The 19,219-nt window shown below is 34.0% G+C and overlaps 4 protein-coding genes across 5 annotated transcripts in view; 2 read left to right on the top strand and 2 right to left on the bottom strand.

Annotated features, from left to right (window-relative positions):
• LOC117907382 (transportin-1-like) overlaps positions 1-10,132 on the top strand; it is a 46,679-nt gene extending 36,547 nt beyond the window's left edge. The window contains exons 20-29 of one of the 2 annotated variants that reach the window (XM_034820906.1): positions 622-729; positions 1,876-1,977; positions 2,065-2,127; positions 5,163-5,237; positions 6,191-6,262; positions 6,342-6,466; positions 8,696-8,747; positions 8,831-8,899; positions 8,985-9,044; positions 9,426-10,132. In XM_034820906.1, the coding sequence (XP_034676797.1) occupies positions 622-729; positions 1,876-1,977; positions 2,065-2,127; positions 5,163-5,237; positions 6,191-6,262; positions 6,342-6,466; positions 8,696-8,747; positions 8,831-8,899; positions 8,985-9,044; positions 9,426-9,509 (810 nt within the window). In that variant the 3' untranslated portion in view covers positions 9,510-10,132. The remainder of the gene's footprint in view (positions 1-621; positions 730-1,875; positions 1,978-2,064; positions 2,128-5,162; positions 5,238-6,190; positions 6,263-6,341; positions 6,467-8,695; positions 8,748-8,830; positions 8,900-8,984; positions 9,045-9,425) is intronic. The other variant, XM_034820907.1, reaches the window with a different exon arrangement.
• Positions 10,133-11,449: 1,317 nt separating this feature from the next.
• On the bottom strand, positions 11,450-12,125 carry LOC117906559. Its single transcript, XM_034819619.1, has one exon. The coding sequence runs from the start codon at positions 12,076-12,078 to the stop codon at positions 11,614-11,616; it is 465 nt and encodes a 154-aa protein (XP_034675510.1). The 5' UTR covers positions 12,079-12,125; the 3' UTR covers positions 11,450-11,613.
• Positions 12,001-14,155, top strand: LOC117906558 (pentatricopeptide repeat-containing protein At1g20300, mitochondrial). The gene has a single exon (XM_034819618.1). The coding sequence runs from the start codon at positions 12,159-12,161 to the stop codon at positions 13,923-13,925; it is 1,767 nt and encodes a 588-aa protein (XP_034675509.1). The 5' UTR covers positions 12,001-12,158; the 3' UTR covers positions 13,926-14,155.
• A 688-nt stretch (positions 14,156-14,843) lies between these two features.
• Positions 14,844-17,670, bottom strand: LOC117906560. Its single transcript, XM_034819620.1, has 3 exons — positions 17,485-17,670; positions 16,232-16,350; positions 14,844-15,365 (listed from the first exon to the last, which is right to left on the bottom strand). The coding sequence occupies exons 1-3, from the start codon at positions 17,646-17,648 to the stop codon at positions 15,226-15,228; spliced, it is 423 nt and encodes a 140-aa protein (XP_034675511.1). The 5' UTR covers positions 17,649-17,670; the 3' UTR covers positions 14,844-15,225.
• Positions 17,671-19,219: the final 1,549 nt, after the last annotated feature.

Raw genomic sequence — 19,219 nt, 5'->3', positions numbered from 1 at the left:
AAATTTTGTAACAAAATCACTTATGTTTTTAGAATTAGTTACACAATTGAATAGGAGATTAAAGGATAAATGATAGCGTAGTTGTATATATTGAGAATTTGAGAGGACCTTATCTAATAGCATTGATCATAAGGTTATTGTGTAACACTTTCAAAATCTAAAAACTTGTCAAGGGCAATGATAAATTTAATGAATTGAAGTATTATCGATCAATATTAAATATTTTACTTATTATCAGTTCAAAATTTTTCTTTATCAAAGGTTAACCACTCTGGAGCAAATTCCTGGATTTGCCACTGGCAATGGTCAATTGAGCCAAGCTAGAACTAAGCTGACTCCTCCCCAAATTTATTTAGGTAAGCTAATATGGTGGGCATGAGTTTTTGCTTACCAGCTCCAAAAGCAATACAACTGAGCTTGATGGGAGCTGAAGTATTTCCATGAGCATTGCTTTTTTGTTTTTTTTTTTTTTTTTTTTTTTTGACCAATTGGTGAGAGCATAGTCTGGTTGTTGAAGATTTCCACGAGCGTTGCTGAAGATTTTTTCACATCAAGATAAAATTCTTGTCCATGCTCTTATCTTTTAGTTTGCTTGCCTGAAGGTTGGTGCTATAATTGCAGGTTGATCCTCTGTCAGCTGCTGTTCAATATGATAAAGAATTCATCGTTTGCTCTTTGGACTTGCTCTCAGGGCTTGCAGAAGGTCTTGGTAGTGGAATTGAGAGCTTGGTACGTCTCTTTTTTTCCTTTCCAAAATTTTCTTGAGCGGGAATATGTAGATTCAAGCATTTGATGCTTTTCTTAATGCAAACATGTGATTGTCTATCTGGTTGTCTATCCTTCTATTGATTGGCAATATATGAGTATATATCTGGCATTTTCTGCTTTTATATAGAAATACCAGGTGGATAGACGGAGAAAATGAGTGGTGTTCCTTGCTTGGCAAAATGTTGAGCCAGTAGATTTGTTCTCAGAGTTCTTAGTCATTCTATTTCATCACCCATATTCTGTAATAAAATAAAAGCATTAGTCATTTTTCATCTCCCATGTTCTGTAATGAATTTGGGATCTTGATCCTTATAAGACTTTACATTATGGCATCCGCAGTTCCTGCAAACATCTGATTGTCTATCTGGTTGTCTATCCTTCTATTGATTGGCAATATATGAGTATATATCTGGCATTTTCTGCTTTTATATAGAAATACCAGGTGGATAGACGGAGAAAATGAGTGGTGTTCCTTGCTTGGCAAAATGTTGAGCCAGTAGATTTGTTCTCAGAGTTCTTAGTCATTCTATTTCATCACCCATATTCTGTAATAAAATAAAAGCATTAGTCATTTTTCATCTCCCATGTTCTGTAATGAATTTGGGATCTTGATCCTTATAAGACTTTACATTATGGCATCCGCAGTTCCTGCAAACATCTGATTGTCTATCTGGTTGTCTATCCTTCTATTGATTGGCAATATATGAGTATATATCTGGCATTTTCTGCTTTTATATAGAAATACCAGGTGGATAGACGGAGAAAATGAGTGGTGTTCCTTGCTTGGCAAAATGTTGAGCCAGTAGATTTGTTCTCAGAGTTCTTAGTCATTCTATTTCATCACCCATATTCTGTAATAAAATAAAAGCATTAGTCATTTTTCATCTCCCATGTTCTGTAATGAATTTGGGATCTTGATCCTTATAAGACTTTACATTATGGCATCCGCAGTTCCTGCACACCCAGGGTTTCACCCTCTTTCTTGGGGGGCACCTGTTATCAATCCATATATGATGAAGACAAATGATAGAGTTCTGAATGTTAGATATAATCTGTCATTTCTGCTTATGCATGTGTTCATGTGTTTTGATTCAACTTCTATTATAGGCTGCACAAAGCAATTTAAGGGACCTACTTCTGCAATGCTGTATGGATGATGCTTCTGATGTTTGTCAAAGTGCTCTTGCCCTTCTTGGGGACCTTGCAAGAGTGAGTTTACACTTCTTAATCTATTCATAGGTAGCATTTTCTTTATGCTTCCATGCAGAGTTTGTCAATACATTGTTTTATGATCAGGCCTGTCCAGTTTATTTGCATCCGCGTCTCTCTGAATTCCTCAATGTTGCAGCCAGACGATTGGTAAGAATTGTTTATGCAAAAAAAAAAAAAAAAAATCAGTTGCTATGATCATATGACCAATATCATATCTTGACTGGTTCTTTAAATCTAGATCATGTGAAGCGATGAGTTGATTATTAGTTTTGTAATTTTTATTTCATGTCATGGGCTGATCGCTGTTATTTTTGAAACTTAATCCCAAAAAAAAAGGCAATGAGTAACACCCTAAGGATAGCAATCTTATCAAATGATCAATTGGATTTTTATTCAACCTTATAGAATTAGGTGGTGTTTGTTTTTTTTGCTTTTTGTTGAAAACCATTTAGTTTTAGAATTTAGGTTGTTTGTTTTTTTACTTTTTCATGACTTATTATAAACTTTTTACTAAATAGAAAAAGCCAAAATATGTGGCTTTTTCTAAATAGAAAAAATAACACAATGGTTTTTTTTACTTTTTAATACTTAATAGAAATAAAATACTACAAAAACAAACAACCTAATATTTAATACTATTATGTATTAAGGTTCTATTTAGAATTAAGTAAAAAAACAAACACCACCTTAGTCTCTAATTGCTCTTTTTGTTTTGGTTGAAGAGAAAACAAGAAAATAATTTGTCATTTTGTCTTTAATTACCAAATAAAAGACAAGGTGGTGAAGATGAATCTCCAAGATCTAATCAAGAAAGGAAATAAAGAAATCCTAAATTAGAGACCAAGGGCATTTAGGTAATTTTATAGTTTTCTAGGTTATTGGTGTCATAATTAGTTAGTAGTTGCTATTCAAGTTTTATTTTAATTTTGGGAAGTTTTAGAATTCTCCTTAAATGAGTTTCTAAACTTTCTATTTTCTAAATTATTCTTTTTTTTTTTAAAGGTTTTTATTGGTCTTTAAAAGCCATAATTTTTTATTAAAAACCCTTATCACAATAAGTATTTATAAAAAGTTTCTAATTCTAAAAAGAAAGTTTCTATTTTCTTTTAATGTATTTTAGAAGATTTAATGGTTTTAAGAGAGAAATAAAAGTCTTAATAAGTTACTATATAGGTAGGTTTCTACTTGCATAGTTTTATTTAGTTTTTAGGGTTTCTAAAGCCTATGAAATAAACTTGATTGATGTAAAATGAGATAATAATTGTTGAGAAAATAATATCCAGTTTTGCATTCTTTGAATTTTCAATTGTGAGTCTTTATTGATTTTTTCTAGGTGAGACTCCTAAAAGACCTTAATGAGACTTTAAGGTTTCCTAGATTTTTTCTTTATATTTTATTTTTTTATTTTTTACATGCTGCTATAATTTGAGTCTTGTTCCTCTCCTTAAATCCTAAAGAATTGAAGTTCTAGCATGCCTATTTGACTTTAGACAACCATTCTAAGATTGTCTTACATTTCTTTTTCAACAAAAACAATTATCTTCATTTATCTTAAAAGGATAAATACAAGAAGGACAAACAATATTTCAATGATGTACAAAAAAGGTTAAAAAGTAACCAAATGTGAAGTTGCCCCACAAAGGGAAGAAATAAATAATATATATATAGCACACTCAAGGGAGAAGAAAGTCTCTGACAAAGGAGGCCAATTGCTTAGCTCATTGTTTGGCTAACTAGTCCGTGACTTGATTAGCTTAAATGGAAACCCAAGGAGAAAGAGAAACCCAACTCACTAATAACATGTAAGATTTTGGGCATCTAATTGTCAAACTTCTACAAATCTCTTTCTTTTTTAATGACTCAAGATATAACAGTAACATAATCTTCCTCTATAGTTAGGGTAGAGAGGCCTTAAGCTTTTACCTATAGCAAATCCTCTAACAATACCAAAATCTCTGCCTTAATAACCAACCCCACACCCACCTGCTTAGAGAAAACTCTTAATATTGTACCAAAGTGATCTTTAATCATGCATTCAACACCAATTTGAATAGGGTTACTCAAGGAACATCCATCAAAGTTTTTTACTAAACCTACTAGAAATGGGGGAATAACCAATCACAACTTTCTTCCTTGATCTATTTGGGAAGCAAACATTTTTCCAATCCAACATAAAATAAAAAAATAAAATAAAAATTTACCAGAGGAGGGAGGGTGAATTGAGTAATTAAATTTTTTTCAAAAACTATTCAAATTAAGCAATAATTGAAGCAAATAAATAAATAGAAGAGGGAAGATAGATGCAAACTCTTTTTATAGTGGAGTGAGGGCTCCACTAACCAAGACTTCAAACCAAACCTTCAACTCATACACTTGGATTCAAGGCTCCAATCGGCACTACAATTCCCTTCAAATTCAAAGCCAACTTGAAGCTTTGATCACTCAACCTTTCACCAATAAAGGACGTAACAACACTCAACCCAACTCAAATATAGCTCAGATACAAGGAAAAACTAGGATGAACACAATGGGATGCACTAAATGGATTTGCAAATGGAAGAGTAAATGCACTTGAGTTGGGAGCTTTGAATGAGAGAAATGAGTAGGTAAGCTAGTTAATACATATGTTTTCTTATCAATAAATGCATAGGACCTCTCAATTTATAAGAAACCAATCTCAGGCACCTCATTCTACAAAAGTAGGCCTTGACCAATTGAGTTCCAATTCGATCGGTTGAGTAACCATTGGACATTTAATGCACTAAGAGGTTTCAATCTTCTTGAAAAAGATTTATGATCTTTTAAATTTGATTACTTAATATAGAATATCCATAATTAAATTCTTTGGATTCTTGTTTTATCAACCATATGAAAGAACGATGACCTAAATCTTCCCTTATATAGTCTTTTTATCTATTCCATGAAAAGAAGAGAGAGTCTTTTTATCTATTCCATGAAAAAGAAGAGAGAGAGAGAGAGAGAGAGAGGGAGAGAGAGAATTGAATTTGTTTTTTGTTCCACCTATTTGCTTTAAATAATTGATGGTTTAGTTCAAAATGGAACATGGATTTATTTCTCTTATGAAATTCAAATCTGGTCCTTATTGCTTATGTTGGAGCCCACTTTCTTGAATGCATTTGTTCTCTTTATATAATCCTTTACGCAACATGTGATATGTGCAGAATCCTCCTGAGGTAAAGGAAACTTTTTCAGTGGCAAACAATGCATGTTGGGCGATTGGAGAACTAGCAGTGAAGGTTGGTTTCTCTCTTTGAATCGTAATCCAACAAACAAGATCAAAGTGCCTTCTACTGCTATCTATATTTCTCACCTGCATCAAGATCTTAGTAGAGGAAAATTACAGAACAAGCTGAAACTGAGCATGCATGGGAGTCCACAACAAGAACTTTCAAGGGCAAACAGAGACGGGCCTTGATGTAGCCATAACTGTTGCCATTCATCTGTGGCATAACCTTTTTCAGGCCATACTTCCTCAAGTTCTGAAGTATGCCAAAATTCCTAGAAACTGCCAAACTGCAAAATCCTCGTTGTCCTCTTGCATTGATGGAAGAATTGTTTTCATCCCCATGCTCCTTTTTAAAAAAAAATAAATTATGAATCTGATTTCTGAAATTAGGTGCTCTGCTTCCTGAAGCTCCTCAAGTTAAATTTTCATGAACCAAGGTGAACTTTTCAATCATGCTTAAACTTACCCTGAAACTGACACATTTCTGGAAGATTGGTGTTTTGGGCTGGCATTTTTGGGAAATCTTGCATATTAATTGACAAAGGACATTAGACAATAAAGTACTAAGCCTGCCTTGGGTTTGAGCCTGAATCATATTCTGGTCTTATATGACTCAGAACTTGTTCAAGTTGCACAGTTGCAGAGTTACTCTATGTTATAACATTAGTTATCTACCAAACCAAATTCTAGTAAATTAGGCACCTTTTGATGTGCCACAGACATTAACTGGAAACAAAATTGAAGGGTGATTCCACACTTTGTGGTCATAATGCTTCCTGCAGTGTTTAGGCACCATTTTGTACGCCAAAAAAAGAGTGACTTGAAGTAAAATTAAAGGGTGATTCCACAGACTGTTCATAATGCTTCACCACTAGCATATTCATCATCTTGTACATTAAAATGCTAGTATTACTTGATAGTGAAGTATGGATTGTGATCATATTTTTCACATCCAAATATCAGGCTCACAAAGAAGTTTCCCCAATTGTGATGACAGTTGTCTCGTGCCTAGCTCCAATCCTTCAACAGGCAGAGGTATCGTTTTTGTTCTGCTTAATCAATAATTACTTTCTATTATCTTCCTGATTCTAATTTGAGATTTGATTTTGGGCAGGGTTTTAATAAGTCACTTGTGGAAAATAGTGCCATCACCCTTGGGAGGCTTGCTTGGGTCTGCCCAGAGATTGTAGCACTGCATGTGGAGCATTTTATGCAGTCATGGTGTACTGCTTTATCCACGTAAATATCCTAAAATGCCAAAATATATTACAACAATCAAATTTTTATAGCAATTAAATATTTAATTAGTTAGAAACTTGGTAAATGGATGGTAATTAGGGTTTCTAATTATGTTTGATTTCTAATAAAATATTGGAAATTTTCTAAGTTAGCTTCCATTGATTATTCACTGGTTTTATGTGGTGCATCTTTGAATTTATGGATTTTTAATTGAAACACGCGTTCAAGTGTTGAGATTAATTCATTAATTATCAGATTTTCAGTTTTGAAAAAAGCATCAAATCATAACTTTTTATTTTTCACAATGAATTGGAATTGATCTAATAGATATTCAAATGAGTATGGTTATGTTTTGGAGTTCAAATTGAAAATTTTTCATTGAAATTGATAGTTTATTTTGGTTTTGTTGTATTGTAAGAGGTTGGATTTTGAAAAATTGTAGTAAATTTATTGGTGATCAAAGTTTTATGATTTTAATGTGTTGTTTGTTTTTATTTTTGAACAAGGGATGTATAGAAATTTGTGGAATTTAATTTTCTTGAGAATTCGATGGGTTGTGAGGTAAAAATGGTGGTTGCATGTGGTTGAATGTTGGTTTTGATTTTGTCGTTTGTGGATTTCTTTTACATTATTTTTTTTATCTAAATCAAGAAATTTTTACGTTGCTTGTTTTGCTTTTTATTAACAAGTCATGAGAAAACTTTAGATCTAAATTTTCCTGAGAAATTAGAGAAAAAAAAAACATAAATAGAACCTATCTTAGTTATATTCAATTTTTTCTTGATGACAACTTTGCTAATCTATAATAAATTCATTTTGTATCCAAATTGTGTAAAATTAGGGTAGTTTGATTTGGCTTAAGTTAAAAAATTACTCAAAATCTTAAAAAATGAATGTAATTTATTCTGTATGAGAAATCGAGTTTGAGTATTGTAACAAAGTTAAAGGTTGAGAAGAGAAAAGTGAAAAAGTTACTTTTTCTATTAAGACAAAATTTTAAAGAAAAAGTGATAATTTAAAAAACAAGTAGATTTAAAAATGTCTTAAATCATAAAGCAACTAGCTTTAAGACTTAGTAAAAAAAAATAAACAAGGCCTTGATGTCTATCTAATCTTTCAGTATGCATTAGAGTTATTCTATTATTTCCAGTGTTATCAAAGGCGATCGCTTGGGTTGCCTAGGCCATCAAGCCAAGCGGGGCAAATAAAAGTCACCTTTTGAAACCCAAGCAAGGTGGCTTCAAAGAGGTAACGCCTAGGCAATCGCCTTGGAATAAGGAGTAAGGCATAAAGGCTCACCTTTGACCATGAGTTAAGATTAAACATACTTAGATTTAAATTTCACTCAATCTAACATTGGATTAAACAAAGTATAAGATGAAATATTATATTATCAATCATAAAGATAATAAGATGGAGGGCTATCAATCTAGTCTTAATGAAAGTGATGACAATTTTAATTTCAATGATGACTATGATGATGATGCCTAAAACTTTTCTAGAATGTTCAATCTCTTATTTTGTTTTTTATTCTACTTTTTAGATGTTTAAAAAATTAGAATATGCATTTAGACAAGATGAATATCTCTAAACAATATGATGTTTCGTATGATATGAGGTATTATATTTAATACTTTGAATAATTATTAATATTTTGTTAATTTTATAAGACATCATGAGGGATGAAAAATTAATAGTGTTGATTGTTAAAGATAACACTTGGTTAAGTATCGAATAGGTAAATATATGTATATTTTTTATCGCCTTACTATAGTCAAGCTATCGCCTTGTTTTTTGCCTTTCGCCTTAGGCTAAAAGGAGTCTTATTGCCTTGACATTGTTTTTTGCTTTTGACAACACTGATTATTTCCTAAATTATGTCAGTAACTAGCACAAGGAAACCTAGGTACTATGTCAGTCTCTCTGCAGCTAATAAAGTTTCAATACAAAAGTGGAAAATTAGATAATATAGTTAGTCAAAGAGGTCCTGTAATCTAATTAACAACATAATTTTGAGTAATTCGAATAGGCAGGTTTTATTTTGCTAAGCAAATTGTAGATAAGTGGCTATGACAATAATACAACATGCTTTGCTATTTCTATCAGTACAAGTTAAAATTTGGACTATCATTGGACTCATACTACCTTTTACATAAGCCATAACTTTGCCTGCTGAGCACAGGCCCATTCTTTTTTAACAGTTCATTAATACCAACAAGTTCATGGCAGGATACGTGATGATATTGAGAAGGAAGATGCCTTCCGTGGTCTATGTGCAACTGTATGCAAATTCTTTCTTGATTCCTTAGTAGATGAGATCAAAGAAATATATATATTGTAATTAATGAAGCATTGGAACTGCAGGTTAGAGCAAATCCATCCGGGGCTTTGAGTTCACTTGTGCACATGTGCAAAGCTATTGCAAGTTGGCATGTAAGCTTGGGAAGTGATAGATATCTGAGAGTCGATTCATTCCTTTTTCTTTTTTCTTTATTCTGATATTATTCTTGTCTGCCAGCATATAAGGAGTGAGGATCTGCACAATGACATCTGCCAAGTTTTGAAAGGATTTAAGCAGGTACCTCTCCCTCCCTCTTCCCCCTCTCGCATCACAAGAACACATGCATGCACTTCCTTGGACAGATGCACTGCACATGCAGATTCAAAATTCTTCCTTGAAGAAGCCTTACTGACACTTTTTGGGTCACAGCATTTTTAACAGTTATTATGATTTTGTTTCGAAAGATTTATGCTTACAATTTCATAATTATGGAAACCTTCCCAGTTTCTTTTATAGAATAAAGAAATTTCCAGTTTCTCACTCTCAAAACTTCCAACCATTAACATTAAGAAGATGAAATGCTGATATCTAAAATTCAAACTGTCTAGCTGATTATAGTTTTCCGATAGTGGAGAGCAAAGGATAACATGTATCTTTTTTGATCTGATATATTAACAGATGCTTAACAATGGAGCATGGGAACAGTGCATGTCTGCATTGGAGCCCCCAGAGAAGGAGAAACTGTTGAACTACCTAATATAACATTGTTCAATCAGGAGTTATTTACACATAGATGCCCTTCTGCCATCCACTATGTGCTCCACGCTTCTTGGACCTTCTGCAGATCCAAAGCTAAGTTTTGGTTAAAAAGTTCCTCAAGCTGAAACCAATTTATTCTCACAAGTTTCTTATAATGAAACCTGCCAGTTTGCACCTATTTCAAAATCGTCAACAGAGCGTTTATGTAGAAAGACCATCTGTTCAAGGAACAGCAGCAACAAAGTTCAAATTGGGGATGGGGGGATAGGAGCCAGGTAGATGCCATTTTTCAAGCACTACACTGGCAGATCTATACCATGTTTATTTATGGTTTATATCCTAAATAGTTTATACCATAGCAGTGGGTAGGTTTTAGACCGTACCCCACTGATTCTACTTTCATGGGGTTTTGGTATAGACCATGGAAAGCTTCCCTTTTCTTAATTTTGTATTTAATTGGGGGTGGAGGTTTTTCTTTATTTTTTATTTTTTTTAGTATGCAACTGATATCAAAGGTAGCTTCCTGTTGTTGCTGTTAATGGAGCCATTGTCAATATCATTTAGCCGTTGGGAATTGTACATTAGATTTTAATAATGGGTGGTTATTTCCATTGTGTTAGTTCTGGCCAGTTGAATTTTCTCCTGATTTTTGTAGTGGCAGCTACTCATTTCAGGGCAATTGCAGATAATGATTTCAGCCGTTTTTCCATTTATCTCCATAAGAAATTCATCCCGGTGGTTTACTATGGATATCATGTGGGTTTGGAAGACTTATAGATTAATTTAATTCACTGTGCAAATATATTTCATTCTTTGTCTCAGGGTAGGGGGTTGGAATGAATCGACCCTTCTGATTATCTTGTTTAGGGGTCCTAATTGTCGAAATTTAAAATAATATTTACATCAAATATCAAGAGGTCGGAATGAAATTAACCCGAAAAAATGCTGATGTGTCCATCATCATCAATGGTTTTTAGGCAACCACATCATGTGTTTATTTCTGCACTTGTCAAGGACTTCATTTCCTCCCTCTTAAATTTTCAGCATTTCCTTAGAAAGCCCTGCTCCACCATTCATCATGGCATAGAAATGCTGGAAAAGAATATCAGAAAAAAAAAAATGTACATGGGTTAGAAACTAGAGGAGTCCTAGATGAATGGGGTCAACAGACGCTTGAAGCTTTGCCCAATCCAAATCCTAGTCGGTAGAGACAACAGGTCTGCTCCAATACCATTTATGCTATACTTCTTTTATTCTAATGTTCGTTCCGACTAGAAGCGTGTATGATTCTCTCACTTCTAGTTCGAGTCTTAAAGCAAATTGTTCACTTTTCAGTTTTCCTTTTTTAGTTTATAACAAAAAAAAATGATTTATTTTTATTAATATTATAGACAAAAAAGTTCAAGTAATAATATTATATCAAATTGTCTACCGTAATAATAAAGCTATGTACAGTAGGTATGATTTTTATTTTTGAAATGTGTAAAAATATAATAATTTTTAATTTGATTTATGATCAATTTTTTAATTCAAAAACCATTGATCCATTTTATAAAGAGATTTGAAGAGAGGATTATTTCACCTCTTTTCACAAATTAATTATAAATTTTAATCATCAAAATTTGAGTTCTCCAACTAAATTTTCAACCTTCCAAACATAATAAAGAAAAATTCCCCAAAATCAATTTTATGCGAATGATTATTTGCTTCATCATCGATTTCCAGAACTAAAATCTCCTTTCGATTCAACAGCATTATGGCAGTATGAACTCCAAATTCATCACCAAATCACAATGACGCGTTTGATTGTGTTTTCTCTGGGTTTCCGTATCTCTTGATAAATTTTCACAACAATTGATTAGGGCTTCCAATTTTCTTCCCCCATCCGCAAATTTCACCTCATGGATCATCAAAATGAAGGGAAAACAGAAAACAAATAAACATAATTAAGACTCAGTTTTCTTTCGTTCCATTTTATTAGTTATCAAACAAATCACCAGGCTTTTCCAAACCCATTCCACCTCCAAAGCAAAATTCCTATAATGATATTCAAGTTTATAATCCCAATTGTACACATACATTTAAAAAACAATGAAGTTACCCAAAATCACCGTCGATCTCGATCTCTCCGTTCCTTCTCGACCAGCTCTTTCTGCTTCTCGACGAGCTTATCTAGGGCAGATTGCACCGCATCTCTGCCCCCAATAAGCAACCGAGTAATGATCTCCGGATCTTTCTCAAATCGCGCCTCTTCGAATTCTTTCCGCGCATTTTCTCTGAGAACGTCGCGCCAGAGAACGCCTCGCGAGTCGGGCCACATGAAGAATCGGGTGGCTCGAAGAATATCACGGTACAGACTTAGTGCCTCTCGCCGAGTGCTGGTGAGTCGCCGCCGAGTTAATATATCGTCTTCTTCATCGTCGTAGCTATTCCCCTTCTTCACTATGTGCCTCTCCAATAGTTCCTCTACAGTGTCTGGTCCTTCGTGTAGGAAACGCCTCTGTAAGACGATGTCGTTCCGGATCATCTGGTTTAGGAATATCGCGAGGTTTCGACATTTTCCAGCCTTCATCGCTTCTCGTTTCTTCAGTCATCCTCCCTCACCTCTCCGGCATCTTATTTTCATACCCACGTCAGCATAAAAATTTGGGGATGAACCGGGGCCATATTTATGATGGATTTGGGCCCATATGGCCCAATAAAGATGTTTACGGAAAAAGCCCTAAACGGCGTCGTTGTGTGTTTTTGGGTTTTTCCCCTGCTTTCTCTGTGCAAGGGTTTGTTCTCAAACCCTTGAGGAAGCCTCAAGAGTGGGCATCAATGGCGTTGGTCAAGTCAAAGGTGCGTTTGTCTCTTTTACGATATAGTCTCTCTCCTGTTTCTCAGCATAGCTTTAGACTCTATTCTTCTTCTTCGGAAGCCTCCGAAGAAGAAGATGAAGTAAAGGAGAGTGGTAACAGTGCTGTTAATCTCGTATTATCTTCTGAAGAAACCCTAGTTGTGGAAAAGTTTCATTCTCTGATCAAAAGCCACCAACGAAAAAACTCTAACCCTGATCCTATCTCTCCAAATCCTCACTATACTATTGCTAGTCTGAGTTACGATTTTTCCCAAATCTCCTCCGCGGATTCTGTCTCCTCTGCCATCGTCCGCCGCGTGATTGAGAAATGTGGTGGTGTCCGCCACGGCATTCCCTTTCCCCAAACACTAGCGTTCTTCAACTGGGCGACGAACCTTGAAGAGTTTGGGCACTCTCCCGAACCCTACATGGAGATGATTGACCTAGCCGGGAAGGTACGGCAATTTGATTTGGCGTGGCAGTTGATTGATTTGATGAAAACGCGAAACCTAGAAATCCCGGTTGAGACGTTCACCATCCTTGTTCGGCGGTATGTGAAGGCTGGATTGGCTGCAGAAGCGGTCCATGCGTTTAATCGTATGGAGGACTATGGCTGCAAACCTGATAAGATTGCATTTTCTGTTGTGATTAGTAGTCTATGTAAGAAGAGAAGGGCAATTGAGGCTCAGTCCTTTTTTGATAGCTTGAAGGATAGATTCGAGCCTGATGTGGTTGTGTACACTAGCTTGGTTCATGGGTGGTGCCGAGCAGGCAACATTTCAGAAGCAGAGAGGGTTTTCGGGGAAATGAAGATGGGTGGAATTCAGCCCAATGTGTATACTTACAGTATTGTGATTGATGCATTGTGTAGAAGTGGACAAATTACGCGTGCCCATGATGTTTTTTCAGAGATGATTGATGTAGGGTGTGATCCAAATGCTATCACTTTCAACAACCTAATGCGGGTTCATGTCAAGGCAGGTCGAACAGAGAAGGTTTTACAAGTTTATAATCAGATGAAGAGGCTTGGATGCCCTGCTGATGCCATCACATACAATTTTCTCATCGAGAGTCATTGCAGAGATGACAATCTTGAAGAAGCTGTTAAGATTCTTAATTCAGCAGTTAAGATAGGGTGTAGCCTAAATGCATCATCTTTCAATCCGATCTTTGGATGCATTTCAAAGTTGGGGGATGTCAATAGTGCCCACCGCATGTTTGCTAAGATGAAGGATCTGAAATGTAGACCCAATACAGTGACATACAATATATTGATGCGGATGTTTGCTGACAAAAAATCAACCGACATGGTTCTCAAGCTCAAGAAAGAAATGGATGACAATGAAATTGAGCCTAATGTGAATACTTACCGGGTCCTAATTTCAACTTTCTGTGGAATTGGGCATTGGAACAATGCATACAGGTTCTTTAAGGAGATGATTGAGGAGAAATGCTTGAGACCAAGTCTGCCAGTTTATGAGATGGTGCTTCAGCAGCTGAGGAAGGCAGGGCAGCTAAAGAAGCATGAGGAATTGGTGGAGAAGATGGTGAATAGGGGATTTGTTACTCGGCCTCTATAGGAGTAGCTTATGCATCTATGAATTAAATTAGGTAACCTGTAATTTGCTCTGTTGTCATTTGTTTTGGATCATGGTAACCTATTTTTTCAACACTCGGAGATCAAAATTTTTGGCCCTGTATGACAGAATAATGATGCGGTTGCAGCTTCTCAGAACTAATTTTGGAAATTTATTGTCAAGGATTTAGAAAATCACACATTGGTTCTTTCAATATGAAGTTCTTTTCTAAACTAGTATTTGTGATCTTAATGTCGTTTGGTCTTTTTGGTGACCACACTGCAGTAATGTTCACATACAGTTTTGACTGCAGAAGAAGGTATATTATACCTCACATTTCTCCAAACTGAACTTTTCTTTCACATGTCTGGAGGTCTTTCTTTTGTCATCTTATCATCCATGTTTTCCTGTTTTATTTATCTATGTATTTATTTTTATTTTTTGGTGTAGACTAAGAATCTCCCATCATTGATTCTTGACTGCCATTTGTGAAGCATGGGCATCCTCTCTAATTAAGGACTTAACAACCTTAAATGCTCAGAGTTCACTTTGGGAGCAAAAGCCTATACCAAGGTTAAAGGAAGCTTCCTTGAGGTCTGAAGCTAGAGCCTAGAGGATACCGTTCTTAGAATTGCCATGACCCACAAGAGTGTCTTTCCCAATTGTCCAATTTCTGTACAGCAAGGAATATCTACCCCTTGTTTCTATTTCCATTTTGGAGATTTTGGTAATGGCACCGAATGGGATAATTCAGCATAGGTTGAACTTTAAGTCTTCCTTTATCCATGAGCTCCGAAGTAATGGCAACTGTTATCGGGCCAAGCGCTGTGTTCCAATGCAATTTGAGTCTTATTTGGCCTTGTGAGTCCATTAAATGGTGAAGTATTATGGTACATTACAAACAAACTGGAAACGACTCTGAACTGCACTTAATGAAGATATCATTGAAATTTATTTATAAAATAAAGTGATAGTCAAGCAATTTTACAAGCCAAAACCCCTGGAGCCATCACTTTACTTCGGCAGTGCAAATGATAACTGCCTCGAAAATGCGGCATTCCACTTGACTTCTATGATTTTACACCATTTTGGTTCTCACAAACCAAAGAAAAACTACAAACATGAAATTAGCCAAGTTTCAATCAGATGGCTGCAGCAGATTCTTTCCATTACAACCATTAAAAGCATCTAAAAACAAGTGAATTTTCTTCCATTTATGTTGCATTGCTGATTAACACGAAAAAAAAAAAAGAGTGCTTTTTTCAGTCCTTCAAGATAAGGGATAAGTCCTTGCACTCCAACATCAATGACCCTGCATATCAAGCATTTCATCCAGACCTTTCAATCTCGCCAATCCTTCACTGATCAAAAAACGGATCCTCTGTTTGTCATTGCAGTTCCTGTTATTCTCCATTTCTTGTCTAACAGTCTGTCTCAATTCAGCTGTAAAATCCATTGCAAAGGAGGAAGGCATTAAGCTTGCACCCATCAAACATTATAGAAAGCCAAAATGATTTGAAAACCTTGGACGACATATTATAGTGTTTCAATGTAAGATAAACAACATTTCATATATGCACAATATAAGATTCAAAGAATTGTGTATAATAAATAAACTTGAGGTTGGTGAATGACAGAAAAAGTTAGAATACAGTCTGGAAACCTAAATCACAAACAGGGGAAAATCATCTAGAAATCATTAAGAAAAAAGCCACAAAAGACCTAAATGTGAAGGGATATTACCTATGCTCACATGTGATTTTAGAATGTCAGAAATGTTTCCCATAGGGAAACCATTACATTCCATAAGCATTTCTGATTATCAATAGGTATGGGTTCTCTATGATGTGGGTTCCCTCTTTGGAGGACCTTTCCAAGTAACTACAAGGTGGTTTCTACACAAGCAGGCAATTAAGAGGTTATGGACATAACCAAGCCAGATATTCTATTACTCAAAAAATGAGAATTATGTTCCCTTCAAAGTTTTGGTCCTTTCCAGTTGTAGCTCAAAACATCTTGGATATTTTCCTTTGACGGGGATAAAAATTCAACAGCGCGGAAAACAGTAATGATTAAACTTTAGGCACCCAAAGCTCTTCAGTTTTAGGGTTACAAGAGGTTTTCCTGGTTCTGATCAACAGAAAGAACATCAAAATGAAAAAACTGAGAAGCTGAGTTTTGGACGAAAATACAATTTTGCAAAAACTTTTGTCAGACTCCCTTAGTTACAGAAGGAATTCATCATTGTTGATAATGCACTCTACAAATCAGTAATCTAATAAAAAATTCTTCCAGGTTGAAGATTTCACCTCTAGCATGTTCAGGGGCTCTTCCAGTAACTCTTAGTGCCTGCCTGTACAGCTTCAGCACTCGAGCACGGAGAAGGAAATCCTGCAAATCCAAGAGGAGAACCATAACCAGTTCCCCTCTGCAGCAAAATATTTCATGTCACAGTATTTCCAGTGTAAAAAGTCATGCCAGTTGTGAAAATAACACCAACAATGACTATTTTCATATAGCTCAAAGCAATTTAAATCTTCAAAACAAGTTTAAAAGTCAGTAAATGATTTCCAGTATGAAGGGTTTCTCAGTACATTTCTCCAAGGCACTCACTGACATGCTATGTAATGTTTTGCAAAATTAAAGGCAATTTTCCACTATATCTATTAGAAGAAACACTTCAGACAAGCAGACATACTGGACCGGAGGTATTAGCAAAGGAACATCACTTCTTTTAGGGTCCATTTCGTATGTGGGAAGAGGAATGGAAATAGGATGAGAACTGAGGTGAATTAGAATACCATGTGGAAGAAAGGAATCAACAGCCTAATGACAGGTGATTTGGCGGGATTTGGTTTCCATACTAATAAATTTTTTATTCATGTTCCATTCTTAAAAATAATCTAAACACGTTAATGAATAAAAATTTCCCACTCTATTCCAGCATCCCAAACTTGACCTTAGTGCATTCACAAATCCACTTCAGTTAGAATTTAACACTTCTATGACTATGTCTGGTACAAATGTGGATATCAATTAAGGTTTTATCATTAATCTCACAAGAAAACTAAAAGAAAATGATAAAAGTAGAATTGCAAATCAATGAATCAGATAACCCACATCATTGCATTTCTCTCAGGAGTTTCTAAGCAGAAATTCTAAATATATATTTCATAAATTTCACTTATATCACCTTCACATTTGGATCTTGGAAATGACATGGGAAATACAATGAAAATAGCTTCATGGAAGGACTTCATTTCCTGCAATTTTCAACATTTTCCTTTCCCTCGTTCTTCCGAAGATCCAAACAGAGACTAAACATCAACTCGGAGGAGGAAATTCCCCAAATGAGCAGTGCATCCATTGATAAATAAATAAATAAAACATAAAATCAATAATTGAAATCATTTTCACAGTGATGGCAACAGGATTCAACACATCCCATAATCACCACATTCGATTTAATTTAATTCAACAACTAGGGTTTTCCTTCAGCTGGGGTGAATGAAAAGAATATCGAAACAATATTTTGACTTTAAGGGAATCCACTTTGGCATACCTTAGGGCAAACAAGGGTGGTGACTCCGGTAACTCCGGTGACTCCTCTCTTCCCTTCTCCTCCGGCCTTTCAAAGTCCAGGAAGAGCGCGTTAGCGGTTACTTCCACAAGCCACGCGGGCAGTGAACAGTCTTGACAAGCTAAAAGACCATTACGACCCTCCATAAACCTACTCGCTAAAATCCAGCCGAACACAGAACAAACAGCGGGGATCGCACAATTTAATTTAAATCGACAAACTTTATAAATGTTTAGGTTGTGTTTGGCAACTTTCTTTAAAATAGTTTTATTTTTTTCAAAATAAAAAATAAAAAAACGTGTTCAGTAATCAAAATCGTAAAATACTAATATAGTACTACTACTAAAATAGTTTTATATTTTAAAAAATAGAAAATATTTTTAATTGTTTTCATTTGTTTTATAATGATGATTTTAAAAGCAATTATATAAATAAAGAAAATAATTAAAAATAAAATATTTTATATAAAAATTATTTTTAAAATATATTTAAAAACATAAAAATATAAAATAATTTTCTTTTTTTAAAAATAGAAAGCATATGCTTTATTTGGTTACTGTTATTTTAGAACATATTTCTATTTTCCAAAATAAAATAAAATAAAAAAGAAAATATGTTTGACATTCATAAAACAAAAAATAGTTTTTTGTTCCTAAAAATAAAAAATATGATGCTTTCAAATAACGTATTATAATTATTTTAGATTGTTTTCATTTATTTTTACGTTGTTTGAAAAAATTATTATATAGATATGAAAAATAATTAAAAATAAAAGCACCGTCCATAAAAATCATTTTTAAAGCATATTTAAAACAAATGAAAAACATTTTATGTCATAAATAAGCCCTTATCTTATAAAACATTATAAAATGGTTTTAAAAAATCATTCTAAAAAACTACTTTTTAAAACACTTCTCAAATAGAATCGTTTTCATATAATATCTCATACTTATTTCCAATCGTTTTTACTTATTTTATAATGGTGGTTTTAAAAAATAATTATACAAATGTATCAAATTATTTAAAATAAAATATTATATATAAAAATTATTTTTAAAATACAAATTTATTGTTAAGATTTTAATTATACCAACTCAAGATAATCACCCTAGGGTGGAGCGTGAATTGGGTGATGATTATTATTATTATTATTGGTTTTGTAAATTTAATAATTAGGGATACAAGTGAAAATTACATGCAATTGTGTAAAAAAATATAATGAAAAAAATAATTATAAGGAATAAATAATGTAAACTCAATATTTTTATAGTAATTTTGTATAAATTAGCTACCTTCAAATTCTTGATGGAGCTAGAGAGTTCCACTAATCAAAGACTTTTAAAGTCAAACCCTTCAAACTCTTTATATTTGAACTTTGGATTCTAAAATACCTTCCATGATTCTCAAAAGATATCTTACTCTTAAACAACATCTTAAGTGATACTCTATACTTTAAGAATCCTTCAATAATACCTTATATTTATATTTCCTTACTCAAGTTATAACCTACAATTGAACTCACTTCAGATAGGTTATAAAATTGATAATATATATATATAATCACAAAATCATAGTACAAATTTAAGTTCCAATTATATAAAGAAAAATTAAAATTGAGGTGTGCTAAATGGCTATGCAAGTTTTGAATCAAAGTGCACTTAAAACACTCACTCGAATGATAAAAAATATTCAAGAAAAAAAAAATGGAATATTAAGC

This window comes from Vitis riparia, chromosome 18, assembly GCF_004353265.1.
Source record: "Vitis riparia cultivar Riparia Gloire de Montpellier isolate 1030 chromosome 18, EGFV_Vit.rip_1.0, whole genome shotgun sequence".
In the NCBI taxonomy this organism is placed as follows: Eukaryota; Viridiplantae; Streptophyta; class Magnoliopsida; order Vitales; family Vitaceae; genus Vitis; species Vitis riparia.
The sequence above is the reverse complement of the archived record's forward strand: the minus strand, read 5'-3'. Positions and strand labels throughout refer to the sequence as shown.

Bases quoted from the DNA above. Each gene is read 5' to 3' on its own strand.
- LOC117906558 (XM_034819618.1), top strand. From the start codon at position 12,159: ATGAACCGGGGCCATATTTATGATGGATTTGGGCCCATATGGCCCAAT.
- LOC117906560 (XM_034819620.1), bottom strand. From the start codon at position 17,648: ATGGAGGGTCGTAATGGTCTTTTAGCTTGTCAAGACTGTTCACTGCCC. The intron at 16,351-17,484 runs GTATGCCAAAGT...ATTTTGCTGCAG, and splicing joins CCACCCTTGTTTGCCCTAAG to AGGGGAACTGGTTATGGTTC. The intron at 15,366-16,231 runs GTGAAATCTTCA...TGGATTTTACAG, and splicing joins AGCCCCTGAACATGCTAGAG to CTGAATTGAGACAGACTGTT.
- LOC117906559 (XM_034819619.1), bottom strand. From the start codon at position 12,078: ATGAAGGCTGGAAAATGTCGAAACCTCGCGATATTCCTAAACCAGATG.